Here is a 13,942-nt window from a genome sequence, read left to right on the forward strand (position 1 = left end):
CAAATAACCACTGAAATAAACAGGTGTAACGTAATAAACTCATGTCTAAAAGGATTTTGTATTCCAAAAAGATGAAACTGAAGCAATTGCATTAGTTTATGTGGCCTTACAAATTTGTATTTATGAAACGTCATCAATGAGGAAATGACTCTGCACCTACAGAGGGTGAAGGAAGACGTGTGATTTTTACTGTTTACTTTATTAAAACAATCAGGAAAGCTCAATTTCTGTCAAGTCTTCATTCTTATTTTTAACGTATTAACATAACACACAAACAGAACAAAGAAAAACAATAAATACAAAAAACAACACAACACCAAAATCATACTAAACAACCATTATGTTATTAGGGGGAGAGAAAAAAAATAGCTGATATTCTTTTTTGGTTTAATAAAAGTTTCATTCATGCCCTCAACTTTTATAAACTTTCCCCATCTATCCCATAAGTTCATCGTTTCATTCTGCAACATATCCTTCCAAAGTTAAGAAACCTTTAATAAACATTCTAAAATGAAAAATATTAAAAGAATCCATCTAGTCTTCATTATTTCCAAATCTCTTTCCAATATGTAAAGAAATTCACTATTCACTATGTGTGGTAACTAGTTTCCTTCCACCAGGTTACGAGCTATAACTCCTCCACTGCTCCCCTCAGGTCTGTCTTCGACGGCAGCAGAATGTCCTTCAGCATCTTGTCTCTCGTCTCTCTCCGGGCCTGTTGATTGAGCTCCCAACTCTCACAATCATGTTGGCAGCCTTGGTGTTAATGGGTTTATCAGTCAGTTAATGGATCAGTCAGCTTTTAACTGCTGGTCGACGAGGTGCTGTCCCTAAAACAATGAGGACTTTGTCGATTATTGGCAAACTTTCTTAGGGAAACCTGATCTGATCAGAAGAGTGTGCAGCTCTCATATCTAGAAATCGGACTGTTTGTCGTAACGCTATAGACCAGGGTTGAGACCAGGGGGCAGAGTAGAGGTCTCGCACGCTTCTCTGCTCTCCTATTAGAGCCGTCACGCCCTGAAACCCCATGGAGACTGATTCTGCCCCCCACCACCTAAATCCATCAAATCAGAAGTAACCAGGAGAAGAGCTTTACATAAAACCAAAACAAACGACGAGGATTTATTAGGAATCACTGAAAACTGGTCGCAGCAAGAAGAATATATTAGTTTAAATTCATAACAATAAATAAATAATCACCCCACCCATTAACACATATATCTTGAGGCACAGGCTGAGGAGGTGAGATTGAAGCGATTTTCCATCGAAACATATTAATTAAATCTCGACCTAAATACAGTTAAAACTCAAAGCCTCACTCTGTGTCTCTCACACTCATGGTGGAACATACAAACCCTGTTCTGAAGACTTCTGAAGAATTTAAAAAAAACAAATCTGCTTTAATTAGGTATCTTGTGTTTAATTCAATTCAATTGAAACAACTTTATTAATCCCACATGGGTGAAATTCATTGTACAAAAAACATACAAAGACTGGTACAAGATACAAGGGAGCTGAATGAGGGATACGAGTATATACACATACAATATAGAATAAATAAAGGAAGTTTGTTGCAATTAAAAAACTTTTGAAAGTGGATAAAAAGATCACTCACAGAGATGGAAAGGCTTTAGGAATCTATGTACCATTAAAAAAACTAATTGCAGATTTGAAGTAGCAGTTATTTTTACAAGCAGGTAAAAGATAACAACGTCCAGATGGCAACAAGAATAACACAAGAACATGTTCACAAGAAAATATATTAGTATGATTTCCTTGTGAGATTATTTGTTGGTTACAAAAAGAAGTCAGATCTCTTTGTTTCACTCTTATTGATTTTAGAACAGATTCAGTCAATGTTGTTCAGGCTGTTTCTGCCTTTTTCTATAGTGAGTTAATAAAGTAATAATAGTGGGATTATAAAGTAATTACAGTGTAATTATAGTGGGATTATACAGTTATAACTGTGTGATTTCAGCTTCCATGTAGACATGTTGACAGTGACAGCTTTAAGCTCATGGTCATATTAGACCAAGTGAGGCTGTAGCAGCCAAACCACTGAGTTTAATAACCTGAGTAACGTTGCTGTTTTCGGTTATGGAATAATATGTTATTCAAGTTACACACTCACTTTTCAGTTATAGACCATTCTCATTCATTTAATGTGATTCACATTAAAGTATTTTACATATTGTTACTATTTTTCTTCTTTTCTGGGTCTTCCATCAGTTAAGTAAATATATATATATATGTGATGCATACAACATAATATAAGGATTTTCTCTACTCTTAGAAAAAATATATTAAATTTCGAATTGCCTGCTGCACATTTTCTACCCCTGGACCCTTCCCACCACCATCCTTTTGCCTTCTTCTCCTCCTATCCTGCCGCCTTTCCTCCCTAATCAATGTGAATGCTGCAAACCTCGGCCTGCGAGTCCTCCTCACCTCCCGGTCGGCTCTTTGAGTAGCTCCCTGCCTATAATGATGTACATTTAAACCTTTGAAGGTCTCCTCTTCCTTATCACTGGCTGGCAGCTGCAGGAAGCTACAGGGTCTTCATTAGCGGCTAAATCCACCAGGCCCACAGTTCAGCGTTGTGGGGATGTGAGCTGTGATTGGCCGTATCTTGGCTGTGCTGATCATTCTGTCGATGTCCTGCTGTGCCATGTTAAACACCAGAGGAGGACCAACTGAAGGATTAACTGTAGGAAGCATCATGAATAATGTGGTGCTGCAAACCTGGTGAGTCCCTTCATCCACTCCCAGTTTTTATGGGTAATATAAATGTGTATATTATGGTAATATTAGTATATTTTCTTCCACTTTAACACCTGCTCATGACAATGATGTGTAACTCACATTCTGTTGTGTAGTGTTAACATGCAGGGGTCTCTGTGGGTTTCGTTAACAGCTGTAATGGCACAGTGACACCAGCAGATGGCGATGTTAATCCTCTGAATGCACGACACTGATCAGAAAGAAGCAGACACTAATGTAAACAGTGACCATGGGCTGTTTGCAACCAGAGAGAAATCATTAAAATTCACAAATATCAAAGTTTTGATAAGATCAAGATTTGATCTCATTTCACTGTTATCACTGTTGTCATTGTTGTGTGCATTTGAACTTTGATTACAAAATACACCGTGTTTTTCTGACTTTTCATTAGTATTATGTCAAATTCTATCAATTTCTCAAAACTCTGAACTTTGAAGACATGTTCAATAGGTTGTTTTAAACCTTTAAACATCAGTATTTTATCTTTGTTTTGAACATCTACTTTAAAATGTCGTTTTAATACACTACACATTCACAAATAAAGACAACCTGACTCACAACATTTGTCATTAATTTGTGACGTCTCTTGTGGGTTATACTTTTCTATTTAAATCTTTTTTACGATGTTTTATTTCGTTTATTTTTTACTTTTTCTCATCTGTAATTTTTTTATTCAGATTTTTCTGCCTTAATGTGTGACCTTCAAACTGCTTTTAAGGGTTTTCATTGTTTGCCTTCAATTCTTGTGTAAAGCACCTTGTAAATGTAAAAAAATCATATTAATAAAGTTTTTTATTATTAATATTCATATTAATAATTGTATTATTATTATTATTATTATACTATAAGAACAGCGTTTTTTAAATGCTTGATGGTATTTTATAAACCCAGCAGAAAGTGAAATCCTCCTGCAGGGTTGAACGCATGCATAGCAATGAAAAGGTGAAACGAAGGCCTCAAACATTTAGTTTGTCCACCTGGAGACACTGAGCTCAGAAGAATCTCTGCAAATCAGAGAAGAGTGAACACAGTTGGATGTGTTACAGATTTAATGAGTCACTGTTTCACAAGTCTCAAGTTGTTCCTCGGTCCTGACTATTTCTGGACATGTAAGAGCTGTGCTGATTTCTCCAGTGAATAGTTCTACATGTGCTGTTCTGTGTCGGCCATGTGAAGATGATGATTAACTGAAACAGCGTCAGAGTACAAGCTGTACAAAAGGCCACGTGATTAAAATGTCCATTGTGTCTGAAGAGGCTCTACTTCGTCTAAGAGGAGGAGAATGAGCCGTGGACGTCCGAGGGAATCAACAGGTCACACTGACTCTGGTCTGAGTGAAGGGTGACTTCATTTTGTGTCTGTAGCAATGAAACTTGTTCTGAATTTGGATGTTAAAAAACGATCACAAAGCTTTTACCTTGTGGGTTGGGGGCAGCTGTGGCTTAGGAGATGGAGCGGGTTGTCCACCATTGGAAAGGTTGATGGTTCGATCTCCAGTTAAAATGGCCCTGACAGCCGACCCTGTGTGAGTGGCATGTGAGGAACAGACCAGTAGTTTTGCCTAATCTGACTAACAAACAAATTCCAATGAAAGCATAACCTCCTGAGTTAATAGACTCTCCCCATAGTTTATACATGCAGTCAGCCCTCTGTTTGCACCACTTGACAGCTTGAACTGGCTTGAACGACCACTTGAACGTTGTTTGAAAAACCCTGTGGAGGGGGATCTACCTGGAGGGTGGAGTCAGGTCATCAGACTTCAACTGACCTGGTTTGACTGACTGCGTTGAGATGAGGCCAGAAATGTGTCAGACTCCATATGTGAAAGTGTCTCTTCTCTTCTTTGTTTGGACATGTTTGGTTACATTTAGCTGTTGTTCACAGCAGCACCCTATTGTTCAGCTTGACTTTATTGTGGTACTTTTTATTGCTCTTTTAGTCAGTAAAAATGCTTTACATAGTTTCTCCTATATGTGGCCTCCCCTACTTGTTGTTGAAATCATCGTAACACTGAAGTTATGATCTTGTCCAAATTGTTCGCTTGTCTTTTTTTGTTTGGATGCCTCATAAATGTGGCCTGACACATAAAAAGATCTTTGCAAATCAGTAAGGATATCATGCTAAAGTAAAACCATTGCCGAATAAACTCATGTAAACATCTTCATAATGTATATTTCATCCATAACTGCAGGTCTTGGAACGTCTGGGAAAAATGTGTTGCTGTAAAATCAACATCACGGTCTCTCTATGCCTCGTTTCCAGCTGCAGGACTAATTGATCCATCCATCACTTCTGCTAAACAGACAGTCAGAGGGAGGTGGGAGGAGAGAGGGAGAAAGATGAAAAGACTGGGAATAAGTGAATAAACACAACAGACACTTAAGTCATGTGCTCAAGGGACACAAATGTCCGGGATTAAATGCTGCAAGCTGTGGGGGTTGTGTACAGGTGACACACAGAACGGACCCCATCCTGGGACCTGAGCCTGTGAAAGACGTACGGCCAGGAGGGAAGGTGAGAGCTGTATCATGAACCAGACGGAGCCCTCTGGCAGCGCAGCGTCCAGGTACATCGAGGTACACCCAGCAGATTAACCCAAACCTGGCAGGATCTCCCCACGTGTCAGAAACATTGCAAATTATTTGCCGTCATTTCCTCTCACTGTGGCTGAAGGACAACAATCAGGCCAAATAAGGGGTCTACAGATGTATTATCCATTCTTACTAATAGTGCTGATTGTGTATCCTACTTATCTAGTTTAATTACACTCGTAAACTTTGCAAAAACTAGAGGATAAGCCTATTGAAACAGGGATTAGACTGAGAAGTGAAGGGTATAAGGTCTGTCATTCTGATACTGTTCACAGCTACTTAACTGTCTTTCACTGTCCTTCCTCTCTGCAGACGAGGGGAGAGGAGAGGAGAGGAGAGGAGAGGAGAGGAGACGAGACAGGGGGAGAGGAGATGAGGGGAGGGGAGAGGAGAGGAGTAGAGCAGATGGACAGTGGAGTTAGTGTCACACAATATTAACCCACCCACCTCAGGAGAGGAGTGAGCCTGCCAGACAGGACAATGGTACTAAATTGCTAAACGGAGGGGATTCTGTGAGCAGGCGATCAGGGAGGAAAATCCAGAAAACCCCCCACTGCCCTTATGACCTACACAGATTATAGTCCATATAGGATGACTATCCTGGGCATATCCGAATACCTTGTTAAAAACGGGGAATTCACACCTCAGGAGCAAGAAAGAACTATCCCAAAACACAGGTAATGAAATGTTGAAAAGTGGCTGAATTTCAGCTTTAGGTGTTTGGCCGTTCTTTCTGGTCCAGTGTGGCTCATACGTGTCAAGTCAGACTGTGGCAAACTGTGATCCTGTATTTGTGCATCTGTTTTGTTCTGGTACATTCTTCCCACGGTAATTGAACACACATGATGAGGCTGTAGGAAGGGAGACTGCTCATAAGGCCCCAGTCAGTCTTGTCATGGGTCTTCTATTTACCAACCCAGCCCAGTGTGTGTGTGTTTGTGTGTGATAACACACCATTGGCATTCCTCATTTGTGAATAATTGAATCAGGCTATCTTAGTTTGCTCAGAGCGCAGCTGTAATTTGCAGCCGTTCTGCTCTTAAAGACGGGTAATTATGGCTTTTAGAGTTTCCCAAAACATCTCAAATGGCTTCAACTCATGACAGCTGTGCATCTGGACTTCATACACACACACACACACACACACACACACACACACACACACACACACACACACACACACACACACACACACACACACACACACACACACACACACACACACACACACACAGTATGCGCCAATGTGTGGTTGTTAATTAAACTGGTGCATTTTGCTATTGAAGTGGATTTCAATACACAGGTACTACACACGGTTGGAGCACATAGGGGCACTCAGAGATTTATTTATTCATATATTAGTAATGTTTTCCAATGACAACACTCTATATAAAATGCACACAACATATTTTTTAAATAAAATAAAGATATAACAATGGTTTCAATGTCAATTGTCCAATTATCCATTTGAGATAATTCACACCTATGAACCTCAAATGAACATAACCCTAATCTGCTTGTGTTTGTACTGTGGGAGGAAGCTGAAGTACCCAGAGAACTGGGAAGCTTCTTGCTGTTAGTGCAAACCATTACAACATCAGATGAACAACTCATTTAATCGCTAACTGCCTCTAGGAAAGATGATGATCACTTTGTCCTCTAACATTTGCAGTCAGGAGATTGTAACAGCAGAAAACAGGGTTTGAGCGGAGCTTACAGACCACTCTGTCTATTTTCATGCTGTCACCTGATTTGGTTGTTGTGTATTCAGCACAGACACATACCTCAGAGTTAAGGAAAGGATGGTTGTCCTTTCTCCAGACACCGACTACTCTGTCAGACCTCAGGGAAGCAGGGTGCAGGAAATTCAATTCGATAGGATAAAAATAGACGTATGCACAAAAACTAGTTTATGTAACAACCTGCAGTAGAAACTAATTAAAGTCATCGTGGTTGAATTTTCCTGAATTCTGAATTGACCCTGAGTTGACCTCTAGTCTTAACAGACGGCTGCTTCTACTGACTATAAAACAAATTATGAATAGATCATTCTCTGACTATACAAAGCTTCAGCTCTACTAGAAATCTCAGTTGTTATTTTAGTTTTGATAATAAAATGTGTCTAGATTGCAGGCAGAATAACATTCCATAAAAAAATACTATTCTTATTCAATTTTTGTATCAATGAAACAAAGGTCATATTCAGGAAGAATCCAGACGAGAGAGATCAGAAGCAGAAATTAGACTTTGCACTGACACTTTTGTCTCAAGATTTGTCGTCCCAGATGCTGTGCCATTTTATAATCAGGATTATTGTGCATGACACATATACAGCAAAATGTCTCGGTAAATACAATTGTCTTTTATCCACATGTTCCATATCAACATCATTGTTTCTGAAGAGACCTCGAGCAGCAGCAGCAGGCTCTAACCTCTCATGGATCTAATTTGCCGGCAGTAAGAGTTTGACTGAAAATGCCACCGTCTCAACTGGAAGCATCCGCGGAACTCCAGGATTACCTCGCCGCCGTCCACGACCTTGAATATGGTACGGCCCGGGAAGCATATGGCTGCAATCTGTGGCACCCCTCCATTTACTTTTAATTAGACATTGGAGATATCACCCTCCACACACACACACACACACAGACACTTGGGTAAAAGCCTGGCAAGAGACTAACAAGGAAACAAACCGATATGGGTTAACGTTAATGAGGATGTTAGGGAAGCTCATGTGTCAGGAACAATAGCAGCTACAACACTGAAGACAGAGGCTGGTGTGTGTTTCACGGTGAGACTCATTACTCGAGACAATGATTACAGTGATACACGTTCTAAACTTCTGCTGATGTGAAGCACAGTCTGCAGCCGCAGTTTGAGAACTTACTAAAAGCAGGGGGAAGTCTACACTTAGGGAGCAGGCCATCAGCAGCCTGACATAATGCATCTCACATGTTTATGCAGCTGGCGTTGTCGTATCATAGCCGACTAAATTAGGATTCTTTTTCATCCACCGTCTGGAAGCTATCTATGGAGCGTCCCAGAGTAAACACGAAAAAACTGGGGCGCACGCCTCGAAGGTTGAGGTTAGGTGAAGTAATCACACTAATGTGCCAATCATGTCAACAGCATTAGTGCCTCGACGCCTCTAATCAAGAGATTGACGTTCACACACCTTGCTCCAAACATATGTGTGGATTATGGGGGCTAGTGGCGGTAATCCCCTGACCACATGGACGTCAGAGGCAATCCAATTTACAATACGACACTGCTTAACACTTGCAGATACAACCTGTTATACTATAAATGCAAATAGTTGTTACGATTAACAAGCTACAGCCATGCTAGGAGCTAATGTGTAGTCAGGCAGATAAATGCTAACGTCAGCCTTAAAGTTACATTTATTTTAGTAAGTTATGAAGCAAAGCATTGCCCAAATTTAAATTAAGACATGATGGTGGTGCTATACAAGAAGTCAGGGGATCGTTTTTCTGAGGGTGACAAAAATGTCTCTGCTGAATGTCGTAGCAATCCATCCACAAGTTAATGTGTTATTACAGTCTGGAAGTAGCGAACCCAGACCAAAGCTGTTTTTAGATAGAAAATAACCAGACAATTTGATCTGGACATTTTCCAGAGTTTGCCTGTCAAATATGAAGCAGACACATTCAAAACAACAGGAAAATGTCTGGAACATTTAGGCGAGGGATGACGTCTGGTTAGAGTGCAGGTGCAGGACACAAGGTTTGAATTCCGCTGCGAAAAGCAAAGTCTTTTTGTTTACAGCAAAACAACACCAGCATTGGCCCTTAACGGCAAGAGCTCTCGGTTCTCGTCTCTCCCAGTAGACATCTTCGTCTTCCAAATGTATGCCACCTCCTTTTCATCCTGAGATGTTTGTATTCTTTTTGTTTTCGCATTAGAAACATTATCGATACACTCACTCACCTCTCTGGATGTTTTACTAGAAACTGGCAGGAAAATGTTTTTGGAGAATGTGCGGAGAAATTGACGGAGACATTTGCGTTCTCTCATACAGCCCCTCCGGACAATTTCAGGAGAATGTTTGGAGTTCAGTGCTTGTCTGAAAGCAGCATAGCACAGCCATCCTCAGAGCCACGCGCGTGTGTGTGTGTGTGTGTGGCTGATAATGAACAAAGCATCACCAGATTTCATTAATCCCTAGACCATTGTCAGCACTTTCCAACATGAATAGGCTGATGCAATAAACCCGAGCTGAAGTTGCATCTGTTTCCAGGACAATGGAGCTCAGTGTGTCTGAATGTGACTGCACCCATAATACAGCCTAATTACATATACAGTATTAACATGGCAGTGGAGGGTGACTCATCCACCTCTACATTACACTGTGATTTATTTATGCTTTAAGCAGATGGAGAAAACAACGTGTTGGAGAGAAACACCAATCGTCAATCAATTCAAAAGAAATCACAGAAATACTCCTTTATTCCAAATGAAGGACCAGGTCAGCCAAATAAAACATGCATACGTTTGTTGCTGTCATTTTCTATCTCTACATTATAGATATTTAATACATACATGATTCTATCCATACAAAATATAAAAATATGTGAGGCCTCATTTACAACCATATTTACATGGACTTCCTTAACTTAAAGTGAAATTATTAATTAATTTTCTCTATGTACACACTATGAACTGAATACAATAGTACAGTATATCCTAAATCTAAATCACATTGCATGAAAAAAGCTGTACCGAACCGACTAGCTTGCACACTCGCTTGCTGTTGACATCACAGATTGCACATCAGCTTTTAACTTTGAGATTCGATGGAACTGCACATGTGACTCTAACAGCCGTAATACTCAGGAGAGACATTAAATGAACAAACATGCAAACACTGTTGCTTTTCCACTGTAATTCATCACTGACTCTCAATTACATAATATTCAACACTCAAAAACACTGAATAAATGGACTGTGAGTTTAGATTTGTCTTTGTTCCAGATGGAGGATGTTAGTGTTCACAAGCTGGACGAAGAGTCATTTCCTGCGAGGATGTTAGGAGATGATGCAGTTTTTGCTTTTCCTGCGTTTGTGGGTGTATAACTGCCCAGTGCGGTTGGGTCCTCCCATCCCTGGGTTGTACTTGTGCACAAGCTCCTGGTTGCTGAGGTAGCGCAGCTGGATGGGTCTGGGGATCGGCTCGCCCAGAAAGTAACCTTCATCCTCTGATTCGGAGGATGAGGAGCAGGTGGAGCACCAATCGTCGTCATCATAATCATCCCAGGAGTATTGGTTCAAGCCAGTGCGTCGGCTGGCTCCAGGGTTCTGCAGTGTCAGGTCTGACGTGGTCCTGGGGCACTGCCTAAAGAATGGAGGTTGATATCTATCCCCTCCTCCTCCTCCTCCTCCTCTTCCGATTCCAAACTGGTCCCTGGCGCTCCTTGGTGGCGGGAAACGATCATAATCCTCTCGGACACACAACTGTGGTCTCTCTTGGGGTCTTGTTCTTCTTTCTGCCACCAAGTTGAGAGCGTTTTCTGAGCGAGAGCGACGGGATCTGCGGGAGCGGTGGTGGTGATGCCTTCGCCTCTGGGGAGTTTCTTCTGGGGCATTTATCCGGACACTTGCTCCCCTACCACCTCCTCCTCCTCCTCCCCCACCACCACCACCAACACCACCCACCACGCGCTCACTGATGGGTGGCAGACGGGCAGCGTTGGCACTGCTCACCAAACTTACCCTGTCCTCCTCCTGGAAGGTGAAGCCAGGCGGTAAGTGAGTCATGCTCATACCCCTACCCATGCCAGGAGGGTCACTGTACTGCACTTTGTACTGGGAGGGCCTGTGGGGATCCATTTCCATGTAGGGCTGACTGGCGGTGAGGCTGTGGATGGAGTCAGAGCTACGAAACTGCCCTGAGGAGTTGAGGGTGCCCATGTTGCTTTTCTCTGACACGTTCATTCCAGAGTCTTTGCTCAGGTCTGGCATGGAGAAACGAGAAAGGTGCTCCTGACGCTTTCCTGCTCCATCTGCTGAGTTTCCTGAAGAAGAACAGCAACGAACAAAAAGTCAACTTTGATTGTTATCCCACCATAGTTAAGAGAAAATATCTTAATATTCAACAACAACAGGTTTGATACTACACAGAAGCCTAACAACTACAACACCCACCTGTTCCGTTGGAGAAAGCCAGCGACTCCATGGATCCTCTTGGGGTCTGCTCGAGAGGGGTCAGTTGCTCTGGGAAGTTAAGTGCATTGATGGGGTTCCTGCTTCTTGCCACCTGGGCTGCTGCTGGAGGCCCTGGGTCTCTGTCCCTGTCCCTCTGAAAGCCATGCAAACTGATGGAGCGCTTGTCGGGGGAGAAGCCGTTGTGCTGCTGAGAGCAATGGGACACCTCAGTGAAACTCTTTTGCATCCTCAGTTTGGGGGGATAGTACTCCTCTGGAGCTGGCTGCTGGAACCACGCCTCATTCAGAGAGTGGCCCTTCAAGGCCGAGATGGGGGGTCTCTTTAAAGCTGCATTGTCCTTGATCCTGTGATCCTGCTGTTGATTATTCTGTCCGGAGCAGGCGGGGGTATAGGAAGTCCTGACGTTGCACTGGCTGAGAAGCTGGAGAGGGGTGGGGTTGGCAGTCGGGTTTGATTGGGATTCATAATTATATCCGTCACCTGCTCGCTCCTGGTTCTGCCAGGCCGGCGGCTCGCGAGTCAAACTAGGCGTTTGGCTGGAGAGACTCAGAAGATCCATTTGTAAAGACAGTGGGTCCACCTCACCGGAAAACCTCTCCGTCTGCACACCACCTCCTCCACTCTTCCCCATTTTGGAGCTACGTCTGGACTCTCTGGTGGAGCGAGCACTTTGGAAGGCAGAGTCAGAGGAGTCCGAGCCGTTAGGTTCCTCCCCGAGACTGCAGGAGCGTGAGCAGAAGATTTGGCCCTGCTTGGGCAGGAAGGGCCGACCCAGCAGGGAGCGTTTACAGCGGGCACAGCAGAAGCAGCACTCAGTGGCGTGCCAGTGCTGCCCATCGTACGTCATCTGGCCTTGATCAATTCCTGCAGCAAAGACAAACACATGAATCCACAGGGTTTAGGTAAAACAGCAGATTTTGGTACACAATTAAAATACAAAAAGACACAAATCACAATAACTCTTCTTTCGTTCATTTAAAATGTTGTTCTATGTGATAATAGTAGCATATTAAAAGGTGCTTGTTAAGTGAGAATATGGAGCCAAAGGCTGTAATACATGACTGTGCATGAACACAAGACTTGGGGGCAAACTCATTATAGAGCTTGCCCAGCATTATATAAACACATTGCATTTCGACTACGTTTCAAGTTGTCTCAGAGGGAAAGAAAACCAGCTATTTGCTAATGGCTGCCATCTGGTTTGAGCAAGTTTCTGATGGTTTCAATTTATAATCAGTTGTGCTTTTTGGCCAAATACTTTTTTTCCTGTATCCTGTCTGACAAATAATTACAGTGCAAATTTGTTGAGCGGTATGTGCCAAAATCACACCTGGGCATCCTTTCAGGGGAAGCACGCATATACACACACAGAGTTCTTAACAGGAGGTGGCATTGGGCCAAGAGGTGCTAATATAAAGGTTTCCTGCTGAAAAATCCCCCAGTTTCTTGCGCCTGTGGCTTTGCCTCTAACACTGCAGTGCTTAAGAGTTTGGTTTGTTTATTTTTTGGTGTATAAATCTGTGATCATGGGGGTAAAACGTTATCACTAGGGTCGGCCTTTACCCGAGTTAGGTTTCCACACTGTATGGTGTATATTGTATAAATATGTGTGCTCTGTAACCTGAGGTCTCTGGCAATGGATGACATCATTCTGTGATAAATTGCTTAAAGTCGTAACTTTCTCTTCTGTGTTAGTTGCTAAAATAAATGAGGTCACTCTCTCGTCCACTTTATTTTTCCATGTCTCCATCATAGCGTATTACAATGTTTTTTGTAAGGGCTCCTTTAAATGACCCGCGGGTGATTAATGCAGTTTGTGTGAACAGTGATAGATGCCGGTCGCTTCTGTAGCATACCAATATGTTCCCCACAGGAGTCGCAGTACTCGGCGTAGAGGGACTCGAAGCAGGAGCAGCAGTAGGGCCGTCCCTCCTTCATGATGTAGCGCTGCCCCCCCAGCACCGTCTCACACTCGAAGCAGCAGAAGTGCTTCATGTGCCAGTGACGCCCCTCTGCCTCCGTGCACTCATCCGCAAAGATGATCTGAGAAAGGAGAGATAAGACAGAGTATCGTTTATCACAGGTCCTCGGAGGTATAAACCTCAATTGGGTTATTACCGTGTGTTGAATGACAGCACAAAGCCTGGGCTCGCCCTCTCTCCCTCCTCCACACACACTACTTTCAACTCCTCAGATCATCCTATTTTTCACTGACTTGTGTAGGAGGCTAATGTGTGCGGGACTAGGTGGTGCATTTAGTTTTAATTACGCTGCTGGTGTATTACCGGGGTGCTCTTTGAAGTACTAAAAGTGTCCTTGTCCCCATTTGCAGAGGGAGTAAGTCTGTGTTAATGGTTTGGAGATCAGGATATTGAGAGCTGACC

The 13,942-nt window shown here is 42.6% G+C and overlaps 1 protein-coding gene across 2 annotated transcripts in view; it reads right to left on the minus strand.

The window, feature by feature from the left end:
• Positions 1 to 9,824: 9,824 nt before the first annotated feature.
• The window catches only part of prickle2b (prickle homolog 2b), a 92,807-nt gene continuing 88,689 nt past the window's right edge, over positions 9,825 to 13,942 (minus strand). For both annotated transcript variants that reach the window (XM_034585153.1, XM_034585154.1), the window contains 3 exons: positions 13,415 to 13,601; positions 11,538 to 12,422; positions 9,825 to 11,407 (listed from right to left, as the gene is read on the minus strand). In XM_034585153.1, the coding sequence (XP_034441044.1) occupies positions 10,422 to 11,407; positions 11,538 to 12,422; positions 13,415 to 13,601 (2,058 nt within the window). In that variant the 3' untranslated portion in view covers positions 9,825 to 10,421. The remainder of the gene's footprint in view (positions 11,408 to 11,537; positions 12,423 to 13,414; positions 13,602 to 13,942) is intronic.

Source organism: Hippoglossus hippoglossus, chromosome 5 (genome assembly GCF_009819705.1).
Source record: "Hippoglossus hippoglossus isolate fHipHip1 chromosome 5, fHipHip1.pri, whole genome shotgun sequence".
Lineage (NCBI taxonomy): Eukaryota > Metazoa > Chordata > Actinopteri > Pleuronectiformes > Pleuronectidae > Hippoglossus > Hippoglossus hippoglossus.